Source organism: Arachis stenosperma, chromosome 4 (genome assembly GCF_014773155.1).
Source record: "Arachis stenosperma cultivar V10309 chromosome 4, arast.V10309.gnm1.PFL2, whole genome shotgun sequence".
Classification (NCBI taxonomy): Eukaryota; Viridiplantae; Streptophyta; class Magnoliopsida; order Fabales; family Fabaceae; genus Arachis; species Arachis stenosperma.
Window position 1 is genome coordinate 106,925,548 of NC_080380.1, and position 22,330 is coordinate 106,947,877.

Sequence of the window (22,330 nt, forward strand, 5' to 3'; positions counted from 1 at the left end):
TATCAACAAGGATGCGTTTGACGAGACCGGTTCCCACTCGGGCCGTGATGACCATGGGTGGATTTTCCGGGGCGTCGTCGAACCATTGGTCTTCTGGGCCGAAGGAGACGAGTGGAGGCTTCTTAGAGTTTCGCATCGATGAGGAGGAGATCGACAGTATCTTTGCGTCTTTCTTGTGTGCGGATCTGGATCTTGGTGCGGCGTTTTTGGCCGTCACTACGTTTATCACAGTGAGGCCGTGATCTCCGCCTTCTGGCTCTGGTCGCCGCTTTGCCGAACGGGTTTTGCTTTCTTCGTCTTGGTCACGATAACGTCTCCTTGGCTCCCTGATAAGGTGGGAGAATGCTGCTAGTTTACCTTCCCTTATCGCTTGTTCTAGTGCATCCTTTAGGTCAAAACAGTCCTGCGTTAGGTGACCGTAACCTTTGTGGTAATCGCAATAGAGGTTTTTGTTCCCTCCAGTGCGGTCCTTGAGTGGTCGGGCCTTCGGCAGGATTCCTTTCTCGGCTATTTGTTGGTATACTTCTACGATGGGAAGCGTGAGTGGGGTGTAGTTGGTGAATTTCCCGACTCGGGGGAATGTCCTCGGTGTCTTGCTTGGCGCCTCTTCCCTGGTTTGTTCCTTTGGCCTATCCCCGTGCCCGTGTTGCCGGGGTTGATTGTAGCCGGACTGCCGTTTGTTGGCAGCCACAACTCGGCTGACTTCCTCGTCATTTATGTACTCTTTGGCTACCGTCTGGATCTCGTGCATCGTCCAAACCGGTTTCGTGGTAAGGTGTTTTCGGAAGTTCTCGTTGAGGAGGCCGTTCGTTAAGCAAAGACTGGCCACCGAATCGGTTAAGCCGTCGATTTCAAGGCATTCGTCGTTGAACCGATCTAGGTACCTCCTGGTCGGCTCTCCTTGTCTCTGAGTTACCCCCAGAAGGTTGATCGGGTGCTTTGCCTTTGCTATTCGTGTTGTAAATTGGGCCAGGAACGCGCGGCTGATGTCCGAGAAGCTGTAGATGGACCCCTGTGGAAGGCCGTTAAACCACCTGATCGCGGGTCCCGCTAAGGTTACCGGGAAGGCACGGCATCTTACCTCGTCCCCTACCCCCTCCAGATTCATCCTGGCCTCGAAGGCCGTGAGGTGTTCTAGAGGGTCTTAGGTTCCGTCGTACCTCATGTCCGTTGGTTAGTCGAAGTGTTTCGGCAACCGGACTTCGAGGATAGATCGGTGGAATGGGGTGGCGCCCATTATCACAGGTTGTCGTGTCCTCGCGGATCTCCCGTCCCCGTCTTCGCGATCTCGCGCGGCTCAGCGAGTTGACCTTCCCCGGGAATAGATGATCGTGTCATTTCGTCTTCTCGGGATGGGTGATTCCTCGCGCGAGCTCTCCGCTTCCGTTCGGGATGCGGAGGTACGCCGCGGGTGGCTTCGGTGGGAGTCTTCCTCTTCGCTTTCGGGGGATGGGGTGTAGCTGGGATCGGTGGTTCGTCCGTCCTACTCCCGGTCGGCCAACTGTCGTTCTAGGTTCTGGACCCTATGGCGTAGCTCCTGCATTATTATGGCGCTGTCGCCGCCCGTTCCCCCGAAGGGTCGTGTTCTCGTGCGCTGTTCTGTGTGTTGTCGGGGGGACCTCCGCCGCCCCCTTAGTGAGGGGACGGAGGCTGTCCCTTCCGCTCCGGCTCCTCGAGCTTGGTCTCCGGGACCCAACGCGACTTCCATTCAAGCATTGTCCCCACAGACGGCGCCAATGTTCGGTAGTCGGTTGTCGGACAAGTCGGGTGATCCTTTATGCGGGTGATAACGCGTCGATCGTGGAAGTGTTGGGCTTGGATCTGCCGGGTAGCCGAGCTCTCGTTATGGGAGGAAAGAGAAAAAGGGGGGGTGCCACCTGCAAAGACACTCAGACGCTCAAGTCAGTTGGTGTGCAGGTGGGTAATGTGACAGGTGTAAAAGTGACGTACCTTGGGGGAAGGGCAGGTCCTTCCCCATTTATACCGTGTCAGAGGTGGGCCATGCAAGGACAGGCCCACCTTCCTCGAAACTTCCTCACAGCTGCAGTGGAGAGCTGTCAGGGACGCGTGTCCGGGTCGCGTGGTAAGCTGCATGCACCCGACCGCTCGGGTCGGGTACTCATTGGATCGGGTTGACCCGTGGTAGCCTGGGCCAGGCCGTTACAAAAATTATATTTATGTAATCATCATAATTTGACTTTTGAACTTAAAATCTCAGGATATAAAATTATTGAATTATTTAAATTTATTATTAAGAGTATTTTTTTCAAATTCAAAGATACTCTAAAAGCTTGAATTTAAAAACAAACTGTATAGCAATGTGTTCTTGCAGCTTATTAGTCCAAGCTATAGGTCGGTAATCCGCGGGACTGGTCTCTATAATTCCGCTGAAACTCCTCAGACAATATGGGTACCTGCTAAAGAAATTCCATCCAAATTAGTATTTTTTTTAAAGTGAATTCTTTAGTAGTAATCAGGGAATAATAATTTTTTTTTATTTCACTTCCGACAACCTTATATTTGACATCCGAAATATAATCTGTCACAAAATGTGAGATATTCAGCTATAACTCGAAATTCATATATAAGCCAGTAATAAAATATTCGTAAAATTAGAGAACAGATCAAGGATCCTAAAATTCAGAATCAAGAAGAGTATTGACGTTTGCAAAATAAGCCTTTTTCAATTTTTTTTGATAATTTCTCGAAAGACATATCGAAAAGAAGGATGCATAAATGACATATATTTATCAAGAAAATAAAAAAGTGACCGTCTATATATTTTTGCGTTTATACAGTACACTGCGAAAAGAGGGGCCTTGAATACTAGAACAGAAATGAATCGTATAAAATTAAGAGGTAAGATTGTTTTTGTGGGAGAAACAAAATACAGAAAAATATCAGATACGGAAGGACACGAAGAAGATACGGCCAGAAAGTGACAATTGATATGCAATGATTTGCCAACCGCAATGAGAACGAGAAGTGGCTCAGAAAATCTCAAATATTAACATAAAAAATTTGAGGAAGGAGAAAACGGACCAAGATCCACATATGAATGGGTGGACAAAGAAGGTGAAAATATCTATGGCGAAGGAAAACGTGGACTGGTTGTAAAAAAGTTCAGTAGGTGGAACGATGACGGCTATATTGACTTTAGGTCCTTGAATGAAATGGTTGCGAAGAACTTGCCTCAAGTTATATACGAGAAGTGGGAGCGTATAAAGCTCTTTTGACTTTTGACAGTTTATTGAGTGCTGAAGAGACATACTCGTTCAAAATGAATAGCCTGCTACAGTTATTTCATAGTGTATGGAGGTAGGAAGAGTCGGAGCGAAGTAAAACTTGAAGAGTGTAGTTATAATGTTTTGGAGTTCCGTTACATATATGGTCAGTGGATACTTTCAGTGTGATAGGAAGTCAATGGGGTGAGGTAGTTGCGTGTGATAAAGTGACGGAATCGTACATGCATTTCCTTCGGTGTCGGCCGTATGCAAATTGATACCTGTTATGGATGTGATCAATGAAGGGGTTCATATCACAATAGGTACTAGTGATTTTGATGTATTGATAAAAAAGGTGGGACATGAAACATATGGATTGCATTGTAACTTGAAAATATGGGGGATGGTGTTGCAAGATGTGATTAACGTAAGAACGAAACAACAAGAGATTGCATAGATATAACTATAAGGCTAACAACGCTAACGAAACTCAATAGATTATGGAGATTAGATAGCGGAAGTGGTTATAGAGGTGCTATAGGAAGAGGTTAAAGATGAGGTTAGATTGGTAAATTCATATTTAATTTTGAATGAGTGGAGTTATGATCATTCAAGACTCTATCAAAGAAAATTGGTAACATATCAATCATTTTATTGCGACATTGAAGGCAGTGTAGATTTTGTGGGATATCAAGTGAGCAATGAAGTGCATTATGAAATTACTGTTTTATAAAACTATAATTGTAAACATAAGTGGTTAGAAAAGGAGGTTATAGTGGATAAAAGAAATAAGATTAATATATGGACAACTAATGAAAACATTTGCAATAAGAATGACCTAGGCCAAGTAAGCTCATTAGAAGGGTAATGCTGCTGAAGAGTCTCTTGGGCCGAGTCCATTGCAGTTGGATCGGGTTAGAAGGGAACTGGTGAGATGTAATGGGTCTGCCAAAGTTACTTCGGCGTCAAGGAGTTCATGCGGATTGTGGGACACTGGTTTAACACAGTGTGAAGGAGACACCCGTATTGGAGGAGCTAGAGTAGCGCATGGTGGCAGAGGAGTTTTCAAATAGTTCTCTATCCAGCAGTTATAGACAGCGGACCGGACTGTTTTACTGTCGGTTTCCAATTGAACCGGTTTGACTGATTAGTCCGGTCTAATTTTCAGAACCATGGTATTTTGGATGGAATCATGTGAATTCTTTTATATTCGTCCAACCAACGCTAACACATTGTTTGGTATAAAAGAATTTGGAGGGAAAGAAAATAGAAGAGAAGAAAATGGATAGAAAAATGGATTTTCCATTGTTTGGGTAAAAAAAGAAATTGAATAGAAAATACAAAAGTATACGTGACCCATATTAAAATTTTCTCTCCAAAGTTGCAAAAAAAACTTGGATTAAAGTGAAAAAATGGATAAAAATACATATTTGCCTTTTCAATTTTGTATTAGAAAAATAATTTAAATACATTAGTATATTATAATTTATATATAATATATATAAGAATATTAATGTAATTTCACTTGAGTATGATTTTCTCTCTTTTTATTTTTGTTTTCATCCAACAAAAGAAAAACTCCATCCTACTCTCTTTTCTTTTATTTTCTCTTCATAAAAAAATTAATTTTTCTTTTTTCTTCTCATTTTCATTCCTCTATTTTTTTCTTCCATTTTCTTTCCTCCAGTGACGGATCCAGAAAATTTTAATAGTGGGGCAAAATATATATAATATAATGAAAATTTTTATAATAAAAATATTATGTGTACATAAAAATCAGTTATCAAATTATTCATTAATTGTTAGATATTTATATATAAATATATGTATTTTTAATTTGTATTTTTTATTTCAATATGTATACATGTGATTATTTTTTATGTACATATAATATGATTAGTCTTTAAAACATATAATTTACAAATTAAAATACTAAAATAGTAATTTAAATGATAACAAATAATTTAAAATTGGGTAAAGTATACTTTTATTCCTAAAATTTGGCAAAAATTTTAAAAATACCTCTAAGTTTTATTTTGTTTCAGTTTTGTCCCAAAAATTTTTATTTGCATCAAATATACCATTGACAGCTAAATTTTCAAAAAATTTAAGACTAATCTAACAATAATGCATGAAAATTATGCTTGATTTGCTTGTGTTGAGAGTTGCTCTTATGAAATTGTTATTGAATTAGTCTTAAATTTTTTGAAAAATTAGCCGTCAGGGGATATATATTTGATGCAAATCGAAAACTTTTGGAACAAAATTGAAACAAAATAAAACTTAAGGGTATTTTTGAAACTTTTGTCAAACTTCAGGGACAAAAAATATACTTTACCCTTTAAAATTTTATTATTTAGGTTTTATATTTTAAAAAAATTGAATAATATTTTTCTTAATAATACAATCGAAATATCTCTCTTTTTATGTAGAATAATACTACATATTCAAGTTTTTTGTTAACTAAGTCCAACCAAATTAGTCTAAGATAACAAAAATCAGTTATGACTAACATTATTCAAAGTCTTATTGTTTAACTTGATTAGAGTTAGTTCATAAAAAAACTTGAATGTATAGTATTACTCTTACGCACGCATGCACGCATACACATATATATTTAAAAATTTATTTTTCATACAATTAGAAGCCAATTTTTATTTAAATTCATAGTTGAAAAGTTCTTTCAATTAATGCAGTTGTTACAGAAAAAAATAATTAAAACTAATATAAAAAAATAAATAATACTCTTTCGAATCAATTTTTAAAAAAAAATAATAAATTTTATTTAAATTGAGAATTGATCATTCTAGTAATATCTAATATAAAATTCTTAAATTGATTATAAAATATCAAAAATTAAATAAAAAATTATTGTGAGATTAAATTCAATAATTTAATAAGAACAAATAAATTTTATTATTATATACTACTAAAAAAATTTTAAATTGTAATAGGAACGCCCTGCTTAATGTGTAAAAGAGGCAGTAACTAGCCTCGAAGTATGTCAACTTACCCTAGTCTTTATATCTCTTGGACTAACTCTTTTAAGTGTTGAAATTTTTTATAATACTCCTACCAATCAGTACAAAGCCAAGATTCAATGGAAGTTTCTGTTTCTCCTTCATGAAGGATTCAAAGCGTGGCCACAAGCCCTTTTTTTTAGTGCACACATGTGCGTGTATGCCTACACAGGCATATATATATATATATATATATATATATATATATATATATATATATATATATTAACTTGCATATCAATTAGATAAATTATAAATTAGCAGGTTTCATTCCCAAAAAGAATATGAACTAATTTTTTAAAATTGTTAGTAAAAAAAAAATTAAAGATTTGTTGTATTTTAGAAAAATGTTATCATCATTTCAATAGTAACATAGTGTAAGAAACCAATATCTCTCTAAAAATAATAATTCAGACATGTCTTAAAATCTCACTAAATTAAAGTTTGTTATTTTTTTATTCATCATTTTTTTCACACCACGATGTATAAACGCCAATCGTCAAATATATCATACATATAAACGCCATGACCATTACGCCAACATTCAATGTATTATAAAAGGATCCCGCTAGGAAAACAATGAAATTTGTATACAATAGCTATAATGGGCTCTTTATTAAGCCCAAATTAATATTAAAGCAGAAAATTAATCCTAATTTTATTATGGTTGTTTACTTTAACATACTACCATATTTTTACTATTTACAATTTTCTCCCAAATCTCCAATCCATTTTATTTCGCTGATTGTTTCCCCATATCCCCAATCCCTTTAGTTTCGCTGATTATTTCCCCATATCCCCATTCGCCATTTCTCCTCCCACTATTCAAACCCTCCTAATTTCTTGCAGAGACCCGTGAGAGCGTTAGAACCCTGAACCCCGCAACCTGCAAGCAAGGAAGGTCACAGGCGAGCAAGTGACTTGTTCGTTGCCCACCAGCACGGCGCCGTCGCTGAACAACCTGCATTCGCTGCAACCCACCTGCCGGGCGAGAAGTCGTCGATCAGAACAGCGGCATGGGAGATCTCACCGCCGAACTAAACATCTTCCGAGTATTCCGCGACCGGGCCCCGTTGTCTCTGAACAAAGAAGCAACCGACCTTCAAGAAATACCCGCCTGCTACTGAACGGGTCACCGGAAAGACATCGAACATCTTGACCGGAAGAATCCTAACCATCCAAGGTAAGTGGGTGAGGTTGTTCAGTTTCTGATTAGTAATTGCGGTTGCATGTTTGATTAGTGATAGATTTTGTTGATGAAATACGTGATTAGCCATGGTGGTATAGCAGTAGGAGCCATTTTTGTATTTAGTTTATGTTGTTGAATTTCTTCATGATTTTATTTTAGCGCGGAAAAGGTCAGAAAAATTTGGGATCATGTTTATATATGAGTTAATTTTGAATATTTTTTTGTCTTTTTTCGTGTGGACCATGTACATGTAACGTGACATATAATGGCTGACCATCGTTGAATATTGGTTGATATTTGTTGGATGATTACTTTAATAGAAATTTGGATGGTTAGTTTTGCAAATTTTCTCCATCTTTTGATCAGGATTAATGTTATTTTTATATATGAATGAGTGGAGATTACTGTAATGGTTTATTCCAATTTTATCAACTTTGACAACAATACCAATGAATGCTAATTTAAAATTTCAAAATGTGAAATTGTACTGGGGAGTGGCTTTGATAAAAGTAGTATTAGTATTGGGAAAATGCAATAAGAATAAAGCACGTGTAACCAAAAATTAAAGGATAGAAATTGTGAGTTGGTCTAATTGCATTTTGGATAAAAAAATATTTATGATGAATAATACAAATTATGTCTACTTATTAGATGGTAGTGGTCTTCATATATTAGTTAGTTTTGTTTTAATTGATTTAATTGGGAGTATTTTCCTAATTTTTAATTTTGTGTTCGCTTGCAGATTAGTGAGTGTTATTGTCTTTCAGATTGATTGATTATTATTGTTACAAAGAGCAGTATTTTGTAGTTGTTATGTCTTAGCTTCATCTCCAAGCTTCCTAGAATTGGATGCCAATTTGTTAGTTGTAACCCACTTTGATTATTGTGCCCTCTTTGTTCTTTATCTCGCTAAACTCTATCATTTTCTCTCTAGTTTCTAAATCAATAAAATGGTGTGCCATATACTAGTCCTATATCTAGAGAATCTAGCAATAGAGAATTATTCATTAGTGTTTTGGAGATTTCGCTTTCTTTTATTAAGGTTTTATGAATTGTGAGTGCCTTGTGACGAGGATAGTTGTGGTTAAATGGGGTCTGATGAAGCATTGCCAAACTGAAATAATGTGATGGGAGTTTCTTGTGGATTTTGTATATATATATATATATATCGTGGGAGTTAGGGAATGTTATATCAGCCCATTGATTTTTGTTGCTCATGATTCATCACCAGCACTATATACCAGAACTAACACTTCATGAGAGTCATTATTTGATCATGTGATTGACTCTTGAGAATTGTGTGGTGTATATGTTTACTATATACTTGCTCCTTCATATTACTTAATCTTATTCCTATGATTACTTTGTATGTTGTTGATCTTATTTATTTATTTATTTGTTTGTTTATTTTTTCATATTCATTGGTCCTGGTTATTGGATAAAATTAATGTGGCTGACCTTGTTACTTACTTTGGATGAACAATCAGTGTGTGATTTTACATGACAATTTTGGTATAATTTTTTTCACAGTGTGAATTCAGCACGACAGAGCACTGCTAGATGCTGGCATATTAAATTACATGGCTTGCATTATAAACAGAATTATTTTCTTTTCTGCAATACGAAAAATTATATATGTATTTCTTTTGTGGCTTTCTGAAGTTAAATTTTATCCACAAATCTATAAGTTTGTTGGTGTGCTTGATATAATTAATGATCAGTCCATGCATAAATTTAACCAGTGTTATCCATATATGCCACTATACCAAATATTTAGAGAATGTCTACCAATTCAGTTTGCTTGGAATTCGATTATCTCTGTATCAAGACTTCACATTTTTTAGTTCACTCCCTGTATACCATATTCTTAATTTGGTTATCCTTATTACATGGCGACTTTGGTAGAATTTTTCTAATGGAATTCTATCAATTGTGTAACTTTATTCATATAAAACAGGTTGAATGTTTAATATCATTTGGTCCATAAAATAATTGAATGCTCGTCTTTGAATTTTTTTATGTCACTATATATATAGTATTAACCATTTTTTTATTATTAACTGCCCTTGGAATTGATTTTGAGACCATCTTGGATTGTTGCTCGAATTGAGGGTAGAACGAGAGTCGAGTGTTAGAAGTGAGGGGATTTTGTTTTATTTCTTTTCCTGTAAGTAATTAGTGATTGCAATAATGCAGCAAGTTGAAAACAACAACTACAGCTGACCAAGCAAAAGACAAACCTATCTCTAAACCGGCCGAAGACAAAACCAGATGGGTAAAAAGATATCCCGTTGATTACAAGATTAAATGACCATATATGGGTATTTATTACCACCTTCTGCTGATCCATATTTGTTTTGCTCAACAGAAACTAGTGGAGACGCGTTGCTCACCTTGCTACATTAACAACTTATTTACCCAAGGGGGCAATGCGCAAAGGCAGGAAGAAGTTGCTTACTTAAGATTAGTTTCAATGAATTGAACTACCACATTATACTGAGTTTACCTACTCCTGAGATGCTTAGGGATTTGTTTTTGTTAAATTAGAAAGACTTGATTCCAGGACATCTTTTGTTTTTCTACAGTACAATGATTTATTGGTTATGTTACCTAAAAATTATCTATCTTTTTCTATATATTAGAATCCCGGATTTATCAAGATTTTTTGGTACAGTTGGCATAATTGTGCATGTTGAAATAGGTGACAACTAACCATCCACCAATATAGCTAAACTGAACATCTCATACCTTATTATACTGAACATCCAGTTTAACTAGATAAAATTCAAAACATAACAATAAAGTGCAACATAGACAAGTACTAACGGGTAACTATCCATGCTTAGAGTAAAAATGAACATCTGATTACCTATGGGAATGAACATCCACTTTAGATCATTAAGAATACTTGTAAACAGTGTATATAACAAACAGCTACGTACCAAAAGACTATACAGGGAAGCATGTAGAAATAAGGTACAACTTTATTAAACTATCTGGTATATTACAGAATAACCACCAAATATACTCGTTATGCATTAAGTATACACGAAATAAAAATAGTAAAATGGTTTGTTCTAACTAATGAAAAAAGGGTTCTTGCAATTAATAACATATGGACCTTTGCAACAGCTGCCTTAGAACCTTGAAACTAACATGAATCCTAAAAACACAGAGATGAGAAAATATACAATCTCACAACCTCGTCCAACTAATCCCACTTTTTGTTGAAGAAGCTTAACAAAGACATGAAACCACCAGCTTGTTCGGGACCATTCAGGCGAGAAACAGCACAATGGTTTATATCTTGAAGTGTGTGCGGACGAACCACCTGCCAAAAAAAAAAAGAAAAAGTCCAAATAGTTATGTTATAGGATAGTATTTACCAAATAAACAATGAACGTTGAGATTAAGCCAAAGATATACCGGGGGTGAATTCTTTTGTTTTCTCCGTCTTGAATTCTTGATGGACTTCTCAAGGGCAGAGCCAAGCCTCTTACTCTTTGGTTGCAAATCCAGCTTTCTTTGCATAGATCACATAAAAGTCATGCACCATCTGTAACTGAACAAACCGCATTTCAACTCTTGGTATCTCGTCTTCTTGTAGGTTACCATGATCTGGTAACTGTATTTTATATTAATCCGAAAGAAAAATTAAATACCATTAGTTATCAAATCAAACATGAACATTATGACTACACAAAAGTAAGCTATTCTACAATACCTCATCACCAAGCTCCTTCTCTTCACTTCCAACATCTGTAACATCCAATAACTGCGTGGCCTAAAATTCCAAAACAAACAGAGTAACCAAAAGGAGGAAGATCCTTATCAAAACTCATTTCAATAAAATCTCTAAAACAATCACCGAAAACACATCAACGGCTACAAATCCAGCTAAGAGAATTATTTTTTCATTTCATGTATTATTTAATTAATTTCCCCCCTTTATTTGTTTTTTTTTATTCAATAAAAATCATGAGGAATTATTTACTCCATTTTGGCTATTATTTAAGGGCTTTAATCACCCTTTAGTGGCTTCTTTTTTTACTCCATAAACAAAATTATTTTAATGTATATTTACATACACACACTTTTTTCTTCAGATGCAGGAAGAACATAAGCACATCATTCATTATAAACCACTCAAATAACTTCATAATTGGTTAATCTATGCAAATTCAGCATAAACATAACCATATAATCCCATAAGCATGAAAAATATTAAAATAACATGCAGAAAACATATGAGCATATAACTAAAAAATATGCAGTGAGCATATAACCATATCATTACATGATTACAACACTCATATAAGCATTCCATGGTTAGCATGTTGCAAATACAAGTAGCATTCACTTCAATTCAGTAAACAAATTTAGCCACTGCATCACCCTATGGTTATTTATTTTATATACTTGCATGATCATCATGTAGGGATAATATACGCACACTTTAGATAAAAATAAATTCATATAAGCATACCAAAAAATTAAATTATGATATCCCATCATCCATATAAGCACATAAGTCCCAGATAGAATGATTAGCAAATAAAGATGCCATTTAACATGAAGACAGCTACATTCATATAAAAAAACATGTACGAAAATATGCTTCCTGGATATAATCATATAAACATGCAATAATTAATTAATTTCATCTAATCCTCAATGCATGTAATGATACCATTAAATATAAAACAAACATAAATTTCTTTGCATCTCAACTCATCGATTACACTTGCATGTTTCAATAACCATACAATTAAAGAACTCATTTACATTGTGACTAAACATAAAAATTACACTCAAAATAAACATCCATGGCAGAATTTGAGGATCCTAATTGCTCACCTTGTTCGACTTGTGACCGTGGCCTGCGACATCACCGGCTAAATTTTCTAGTTCGTCTGATAAATTTTTTGAAATGTCAGAGGCTACACAAACTAACGGTTCAACTATATCGACCTCCATTAATGAATTTTGGCAAGGTGATGTGCATAAAGGAGGACCCTCACTTGAAACACGTTCTTCTTGTGATTCTGCCATTTTGAAGGAGTCAAAACCGGGTGCGTTCTGTGCGGAGGAGAGGGCGGCGCTAGTTGTGGACTGTTCGATGGTAGACGAAGGAGAAAGCCAATCAAAGGGACGCAGTGCTGGGCAATGGACTGCTCTGGGAGCTGGAAAGATACGTATGGGGCAGCCGCTTGATCAAAGAGGAGATGACACGGGGAGAGAGATTCTCGTTCTAACCTAATTATTTGATTTGTTTCTATAATTAAGAGTGATTCTATTAATTTCAAATTTCAAATAAAAGATAATATAAAATTAATTAATAACCCATAATTTATTTTTAATTTCAATTAAACCCCCTATTGTACACATTGTACAATAAATCTATTGTTTCCTCATACTTTTCCATTATAAAAACGTTATATACATATCAAAAATAATAATTAAATCAGTATTATATATATTTATAAATAAATATATTGAAAAGAGTAATGTTAAAGAATCAAAAGGGTATTAGCCAAAAATCAGTTAAAAAAGTTTGGGTAAATCAAAAATTTATACGAGTTAATATATATAGATGTTTCTTCGGCTAAGTATTAGAATGTTTCTTTTTCATACTAAATGGATGTTCTTTTATATATTTTTTGAATTTTTTTGTATTACAAATGTGAATGTCTCTATTTCTTTAAAATTTCATAATTTTTTTTAAATTATAACTGAATATGTCATTTTTTAAGTATTAGGATGTTTTTTTTCATATTAAATGAATATTTTTTTTATATTTATGTAATTGTTTAAAAATTCCTTTTGACTAAGATTAAGTGTGTAATTTGCAGTCAACACCCTTCTCTTCAACCACCCATTCATTCTTTTAAAACCACATCCGAAACTAAATCCCCACCCCAACCGAGAGCCTCCCTCTTCTGTCCGTCCACCTCCCTTCATCTCTTACACTTCTTCTTTTGTTTAGTTCAGCCCAAAAAAAAAAAAAACCAGAAACGAAAAAAGAAAAATTTAGCATTATTTTTTATTTTCTTTTATTTAAATTTTTGCATCTCTTTTTTGGTTGCTGGCGGTGTCCGAAAATACATTGTTGCAGTGCTGGCAACAAGTTTTATAGACTTTGCGGTAGAGATTTGGACGAGATGATAACTGACACTTTGCAGCATATACTCCATTACAAAAGAATGAGTTTCGATGAGACGGTGAAAAGGCAGAAAAATTCTGAAAGAGAAAGAAATTTGTGTGTAATTATTGGAAGTGAGTAGATTAATATAAAAAAAATATTTTTATAATTTTAATTAAATTTAAAATTTAAAATTTAAAATATTTAAAATTAATTAATTATTAATATAAATTAATATAATTTTATTTAATTTTTCGCTAATAACTTTTGGTTCATATACTTTTCCTTGAAAAGTGATTTTGGGGACTAATGAATAATGATGCATTACAAGTTAGATAGGAGAGTTAATTTCTTCCGTGCAATGCATGTGCCCATGACTCATGAATCATCACATAATGCAAAAATAAATAAAAAAATAAATAAAGTTGTGGAGACTGTATTCTTGGACGATATCCATATCCTCATCTCAGCGTGAAACATCCTTAATAAAGATCTCTCTCTCTCTTCTCTCTTCTCTCTGTCTCTCTCTCTCTCTCTCTCTCTCTCTTCATAAACTTCTCTACATTAGTATCTGTGCTTTGATCAGCGTCTTTGATTCTTAGTAGATCTAGATGGAGGAAACTGAGGAGAGCCCATCTCAAATGAACAGGTTTATATATGGATCTTCTAGATCTTCGTCCCTTCTTGCTTTTGGTTTTCGTCTCTGTTTTCATTTTTATTTTTCGTTTCTTCTCTTTATTTTTCTGCATTATTATGCTAAGAAATTTGATGCTAATGTTGTTTTGAATCAATTATGGTATATCAGAAGCTAGATAAATGATTTTGTTTTTGCTTAATTGAACTTAGTAAGTAAGTAAATAGATATTTGTAGCTATCATCTGTTTGAGCAGAATTTTATTTAATACCAAAGGTTAAATGGTAAAGTAATTGTAGATGCAAGTGTTTTAGATTGCATATTGGTGCACAATATATGAGTTTTACTGTTCTGTTCAGTGAAAATTCAGCTTCAAACTCCAGAATTGTTCTATATTTTGGGGGAAATATCTCCTTAAAAATTCAATCTATGAATTACCCCTATTTTTCTTATAAGACCTTCTCGGAGAAATAATTACGAATTTACAATGCTTTGTTATGGAGTTCAAGAATCCTTCACTGTGTAGAACTGGAACTAGTAGATAAAAAAACCATTAGTGTGCACTCAGCATAACTTAGAGTGATTTTCATTTTTAGTACTTTTTGTTTTCAGAATTTCGTAAAGGAAAAAGAAAAAATAGTAAAAACAATAAAATCATGTTATTTGTTTTTACCTTTTTTTTTCATAAAATGTTTCAAACAAAAAACACTGAAATTGAAATCGCAAACCAAACACACCCTTAAGCTTTTGGAAAAGATGGTTTATAGTTATGACATAGAACAAAAGCTTATATGGCCAAGATGTTTTACGCACTATCCACACTTCAAGCCCAAACGAGGCTCTTATGTGGGGAAGTATATTAGATATATAATTATTGTGTCTCTAACCAATTGTTTAAGCATTTTTGATAGATGGTTCTTGTCAAGAACCAATAACCGATTTTGAATTCCAAGTATGTAATTCAAGAAGCCTGGTTTCTTGAAAAATAAATGGCAGCTATAACAATAGCCTCTTTTTTACTGTGTAGGGATCAGCTCATGAATCAAACCACTAAATTGGGTTCTATCAAAAAGGATTTTCAGAAAGTCTATTAAAGATTTTGAAACAGCTTTTAGATTGTTCAGATTATAACTGATTATTTCTTGCGACGATTCTAACATTTTCGGTGCTGTATGGTGTCAGTTGTGGCTAGTGTTCTCAGTACTTAGTGATTAAGCTTTTCTCTTAACACAAACTATTTAGTGACTAGGGTATGTTTGGCTACGGTAAAAACTGTTACAGAAACTTTCATCGACGAGAACAATTAGGAATTTTACACATCAAATTCATCAATGAAATTTTTACCCTCTTTCAGATAGGTAAGTAAATTTGACCAATGTTGCATTGACAAAATTTGAATGATTGATAACAATATATAATTCAGCTGAAAAATGAAATTGTGTAATTTCTAGTACCATTGTTTATTTCATTCTTTTTTTTTTTTTTTATCATCTTATTGTTTCATTGTCCTTTGATTCTCATTGACATTTGTCTATTCTTTTAGACTCCAGGTGGACGGAATGTATGGTATCAGTTTTGCTGAGTTTAACAAGAAAAGAAAACTTCAGAGTGATCAATTGGATCTAGTTAGACCAAAACATAAATGCTGGGTTGGGAGCTTCTGTTCCGAACATGCTTCAATGTCTGATGAAAATCAAGTTTTAGAGAGTGTGCACAACCAGATGGTCAAGATTCGAACAGATGCAGCATTCCTTGATGAAAGGTCTGAACCTGAATCCGCAAAAGACAGCAATAGTTTTATGGAGGATTCTGATACTGCCATATCTGTGAATAAAGAAGCCAAACTCGATGCGGACACTTACCTATATGGTAGGCCTTCCACTTGTTTTGTTAATTGGAATCACCATAATATTTAGGATAATCACTCTCTTTGCATGTATCAACAGAAAGAGAAGGTAAGCTCTAATGAATAAGGATACATATGTCGACAGTTAATTTTCACTCCATCTTATTGTGGATCTTATTTACAAGTTTTCAATGATAATAAGGAGCACCTTCTGGAATTAGAAAACTATGCAGGCCATGCGTACTCGGAAGATGGTAAAGATGGCGCAGAGCTTGCCATAGAAGAAGAATTCGAAGATTTTCTTTTGTCTAATGGAGTGGATCCCAACATGTATGTCCTTTCATCTGGAAGGCGGAATGTCAACCGAGGTATATTCAGCATGCTCAAGATAGTTCTTGCTACAATTTTCAAGATAAATTTCTCCTCTAGATATATTTGGTTAATATTGTTAGGTTATGTTTGGTTGAGGGTAAAAAGCTGGTGAAAACTTTCATGGTATTTCTAAATTTACACATCAAACTCATAGGTGAAAATTCAAAAATGCCATGTGCACCCCAAAAATCAACTACCATGTATTTGTGTATAAATCCATGTGTTGTGTAACTCATTTTCCATGTGTATTTTGTATTATAACATGTATTTTATACGAGTGACCATTTTGGTGGCTGGTTTTTGGTTTACATCTAATATGGTTGGTGAAAATTTCCACCACATTATTACTCCTCAACCAAACATACCCTTGGACTAATTGCAAGGTTGAGACATAATAGTACTCTGGTTTGAATGCAGAAGCTCAATCAAGCACAAGGCCACCAACAATTGATCAAGAATTTGAGGAGTACTTTTCCATGCTTATGCTTTAGCATAGCACTTAGCAGGAGGTTAACGATAATAAATAAAGGGTATAGTCATTTGATGTATATATAATGGTGAAAATGGCTATTGTATGTATTTCTTGTATGAAGATTTACAAGACTAATTAACCTTAGGCAGCTTTAAAGTCTTCATAAGACAATGTGAGCGTTCTTTTTTAAAACTTTTCCTCCTCTGTTTATTTCCCTCTTGATTTCCTTGCTGCTTCACTTTCTTGGCATCATTTTATATGATCCCATTTTTTATTTATTCGTTTCTTTGGTATAGCCGTATAGTTTTGTCTCTTGGTTTCCTTAGCTTCGTTATTTATACCGTGGACCACGATTTGTAGAAAAGCGTGGCCTCTGTTATGTTATGTTGTTAGAATAATTGTAAATGCAGCAGAATTGAAAAACAGGGAAAAGTGAAGACCTGAATTATCAACTGTATTTTTCAGAATGCTCATTAGTTCAACCCTAGCTATAGCAGACCTTTTTATATATACAGCAGATGAGAGTCATAGGGATAAATAAAAAGGAAAGCTCAGTCTCGTGGAAGAGAAGAAACTGAGCTTAAAAACAGAAATAACAGTACAGTAGTTATAAGTTTGTTATATTAGTTTGTTTCCTATCATTATCATTAATACCCCCCCAAACTTAGAGTCCTAGGTGCAAATACTCTGAGTTTGGCTCTGAATTTAACAAAAAGAGATAGAGAGAGAGGCTTGGTTAGAAGCTTTGCAATTTGCGAGTTGGAGGGTGTATGAACTACTAACAATTGTTTCTTGTTAACTCGTTCTCTCACAAAGTGTAAGTCCACTTCAAAATGCTTGGAGCGACTATGAAGGACTGAATTTGCTGCAAGGAGGACAGTACTGAGGTTGTCGCAATGGTTGGAGGAACTCTCAATTCAAGGAGTAAATTGTGCATCCAAATTGTATCTGTAGTGGCTTCAGCTAAGCATCTGAATTCGGCCTCTGTGGATGAGCGACTTACAGTGCTTTGTTTCTTACTGGACCATAAAATTGGATTGCAACCAAGATAAAGGCAATGTCCACTTGTGGATCGATGATCCTTCAGTTCAGTTGCCCAATCTGAATCTGCAAAAACTAGAATTCTACAATAAGTGTTCTTGGAAGAATGTATATCTAGATAGATATCTCAGAATTCTTTTAAGAGCAATCCAATGAGATTGAAGAGGGTTTTCAAGAAATTGACTCATTCGGTTTACAGAATATGTAATTTCAGGATGAGTAAGTACAACATATTGTGATCCTCCAACTAAGGATCTGTAAAAGGTAGGATTTTAATATTGCTTACCATAGGAGTAGGGGTTGGTTTGCAGTGTTGCATTCCAACTTTAGCTTAAAGGTCTCATATGTATTTAGTTTGAGTAATATAGAGATAATGAGGTGAAGCTTTATTAAATTCTAATCAAGAAAATAAATAACACTGCCAAGATCTTTTAACAGAAAAAGAGAATTAAACTAATGAACTATCCTCTAAAGAGTAACCAGGAGGCTGTTGCATGTACACAATTTCATCCAAGTCTACATTCAAGAAAGCATTATTGAAATTAAACTGTTTTATTGGCTAGCCCTTGGACAAAGCTATAGATAGAACAGTTCTAATAGTTGCAGGCTTTATCAAAGGGCTAAAAATTTGGGCATAATCAACACCCTGTTGTTGATGACAACCTTTGGCTACTAGATCCAAAACTGGTCACTTAAAGCCACGAGTTTTCAGTGAGGAATGTAGAACAATGGCAGCATCATCTGCCTCACGGGGAGCTGCACCCGGGTTCGAATCTTCAGTGAGGAATATAGAACCCATGTTAGTAATACCCATGTAGTGTGTGTGAGTGTGTTGTGTGAGTGTGTAATACATGGGTATAATGCCTAGGATTGGGGGTTGTCCAATCCACTTGACCAAAAAAAAAAAAAAAAAAAAAGCCACGAGTTTGAAATACAATTGATAATTCAGTTCTTCACTTTTCCCTGTTTTTCAATTCTGTTTCATTTGCAATTATTCTAACATGATATCAAGAGTTTGAATCTTGATTACTCGATCCTTCCTTCATTTATCATGGCCATCTTACCTTCAAATCTTATTGCCTCTACCCAAAAATCTCTTCTCTATTCCATCCCTGATAAACTTCATGAAAACAATTTTTCTACTTGGAAGTAACTTGCTTTTTTTACAATTCAAAGTCAGAATCTGCAAGATCATCTTCAAATCAACAAACAAGCACCCGAATTTGAGTCTGATGCCAGATAAGCTTGCTGGAAAAACATCCATCAAACATCAAGAATGGCTACTTCAAGACTATAATCTCTGCTCCTGGCTTTTATCATCAATGGATGATGAATTCAAGAATCAAATGGTAAAATGTGCTTCTGCTTATCAGATTTGGGATCAAATACAGCAATATTTCATCTCTTCGAACAAAACAAAATTGAGGCAATTCAAGAATCAACTCAAGAATGTGAAGAAGCTAAATCTTTCTGCTAAAGATTACTTAATCAAAGTCAAGAAACTTGTAAGATTCACTCTCAGCCATAGGCCACACTTTGAGTTCAGAAGATCACATTGAAGCAATTTGTGAAGGTCTGCTTGAAGAGTATTCTTCAGTCATCACTACTGTACACAGCAGGGGAAGTTGAAGCTTTGCTAATGTCTCATGAGGATCTTCTTGAGAAATTCAAACAAACTCTTGGTCTTGCACAATCAAACTATGCTCAATCAGCATCTTTCAATTCTTTTTCTTCCACTTGAGGCTTTGATACCATGTTAGAATAATTGCAAATGCAGCAGAATTGAAAAATAGGGAAAAGTGAAGAACTGATTATCAATTGTATTTTCAGAATGCTCATTAGTTCAACCTAACTATAACATACCCTTTTATATGTATAGCAGATAATAGTCGTAGGAAAAAATAGAAAAGAGAGCTCAGTCACGTGGCAAAGAAGAAACTGAGCTTAAAAATAAAAATAATAGTAAAGTAGTTATAAGTTTGTTAGGTTAGTTTCTTTCCAATCATTATCATTAATATATGTCAATTCTAGTCAAGATTCTAAAAATTGGACTCGTCATTGAACCAGTAAAATAGATATTTAAAGATTAAATTAAAGTTCAACTTGAGATGAACATGATATAATTAAATGATATGCTTATATATATATATTCCGAAAAATGATTATTCTTTCTTTGAAAAGATTAAAATTTTAATTTGTTTTTTAATAAAGAATCAGATCAATTCAAGTGGTGCTAATTGCAGCTGCCTAAAAATATTTAAGAATACTAGTCTTATTAAATATATTTCTTGTAATTTTCTCAAGAAGATGTTCTACAAGATGAGAAATTACAAACATTATCATTCTTTTCACATAACTTTCAAAAGCAAAATTTTGAATTTGCCCCCATGTTCACTTCTAGTGAATATAATGTTTAAGTTCTGTTCATTTTGAATAACTTCTGCAAGCTTTTTAAATCAACAGAATGTCTCATTCTTGTTTGCAAGAAATAATGTCCATGTATAAAACAGAAAGTTAGAGATCCCTCCTTCACACAACGTTTAGCTATGCATCTTTCTGGTGGAGCCTTGTCACGAAAAATCTAGAAATCATTAAGGCTGCGCTTGTTTACAAGAGCAGGACTCTGAGACATGGACACAGAGACACAAAATCATGTTTGACAGATAATATATAGACAGAGACATGAAATTAGTATATTTTGTATCCATCCTAATAGGAAGGACACTGCGAATAACACAATTTATTTTTTATTTTTTCTTTTATTATTCTTATTAATTTTTCATAATTATACTTTTTATTATAATATTTTTCATCCTAAACTTTTTGAATGAAAAAAAATGAGAATAAATTAGATTTTTATAATTTGTTCTCGTTTATCACTAAACAAAATACAAGAACACTAATTTTAATATTTCTGTTCTTTGTATCTTGTTCTCAGTGTCTTGTCTTATCCTGTTTTTAGAACCAAACGCAGCCTAAGGCTTTTACAAAACATGAGCCATCTAAATAAGAGTAACAACTTACCTTTTAACAGGATATATCCATCTATATTGAATTGTACTAGTAATCGTTGTTTCCTTCTCAAGATGAATGACCAGCTAAACCATAACAGTGAAAAAGAATAGAGGAAATATCTCTTTCACATGACAAAATACCAAAGTAATTCGTTGTTGGAGCTTATATATATTATTAAGCTCCAGAGATTTTCTTGAGACTTTTTTAAATAGTTATACAACTCATTTAGCACATATGTAACCACTTTAGGAAAGCATTTTCTATGAAAAATTGGCAAAAAGTGTTCCATGAGAATATAAGAATTATGGCTCTTTAGGCCAAATATCTTTCTCCTCTTGAGATTGATAAATTTAGAAATGTTTGTTGGGTAACCATATGAAAAGGCACACTTTTGAGAACATAAAAGAATATGTCTTAGGACTAGGAATTACTATGTACATTTAAGAGATATTTTCTTCACACACAGAATAATTGTAAACATATAGCCGAATGTAAACTGACGTATATTCAGCATGCTCAACATAGTTCTTGCTACGACTTTTAAGATAAATTTCTCGTCTTGATACATTTGGTTAAAAATATTCTTTTAGGTTATGTTTGGTAGAGGGTAAAAAACGCGTGAAAATTTTTATCTCATTATTACTGCTCAACCAAACATACCCTTGGTAATTGCAAGGTTGAGACATAATAGGTTTGAATGCAGAAGCTCAATCAAGCACAAGTTCGCCAACAATTTAGGATCCAGAATTTGAAAATGGCTATTGTATGTACTTCTTGTATGAAGATTTACAAGACTAATGGTGAGCGTTCTTTTTAATACTTTTCTTCCTGTGTTTATTTCCCTCTTGATTTCCTTGCTGCTTCACTTTCTTGGCCTCTTTTTTCAATATATTCTATATGATTCTATTTATTCGTTTCTTTGGTATATGTAGCTTTATTCTCTTGTTTTCCTTAGCTCCATTTATTCTCAAGTTAAATTATTTTTCTTTCTTGGCAGTTGATTGAACTCCCTTTATTACGAAGACAAAGATGGAAAGGCTAACAATGGAGTTAAGAAAGATAGCAGTAAGGTAAAAATAAAATATCTATCTGATGTGTTTTTTCTTGTTTGGATGCATAAATATGATTTTGAATGGATTAAGAATTTTTTCTCCTTAATTCCAAGAAATAATTGATTGTAAGAATATATTCAAAACAGAATTTTCTGGTGTTGTGTATTTGATGTTCTAAGAGCAACTTCAATGAAGAGTCCCTATCTCACTTTTTTCTGACACAAAGCGACTCTAACCATTGGAAAAAAGGATAAGAAAGTCCTCTCATAAGTCCCAAGAAAGAAGAATTCCTCCTCAGAGGGACTCTATCCTACCAATGATAA

General features: G+C 34.3%; 1 protein-coding gene across 3 annotated transcripts; it reads left to right on the forward strand.

The window, feature by feature from the left end:
* The first annotated feature begins 13,964 nt into the window (after positions 1–13,964).
* LOC130976569 (protein FAR-RED ELONGATED HYPOCOTYL 1-like) lies at positions 13,965–17,192 on the forward strand. Of its 3 annotated transcripts, none has more exons than XM_057901456.1 (4): positions 13,965–14,224; positions 15,753–16,078; positions 16,277–16,423; positions 16,845–17,192. In XM_057901456.1, the coding sequence occupies exons 1-4, from the start codon at positions 14,187–14,189 to the stop codon at positions 16,916–16,918; spliced, it is 585 nt and encodes a 194-aa protein (XP_057757439.1). In that variant the 5' UTR covers positions 13,965–14,186; the 3' UTR covers positions 16,919–17,192. The 3 variants fall into 3 exon arrangements, with proteins under 3 accessions (XP_057757439.1, XP_057757440.1, XP_057757441.1); XM_057901457.1 differs by having other exon boundaries at positions 16,289–16,423; XM_057901458.1 differs by having other exon boundaries at positions 13,997–14,224; positions 15,760–16,078.
* Positions 17,193–22,330: the final 5,138 nt, after the last annotated feature.

Excerpts from the sequence above, each read along its gene's own strand:
- LOC130976569 (XM_057901456.1), top strand. The coding sequence starts at position 14,187 with ATGGAGGAAACTGAGGAGAGCCCATCTCAAATGAACAG. Across the intron at positions 16,079-16,276 it reads TGCGGACACTTACCTATATG|AAAACTATGCAGGCCATGCG; the intron begins GTAGGCCTTCCA and ends TTCTGGAATTAG. Across the intron at positions 16,424-16,844 it reads AAGGCGGAATGTCAACCGAG|AAGCTCAATCAAGCACAAGG; the intron begins GTATATTCAGCA and ends GTTTGAATGCAG.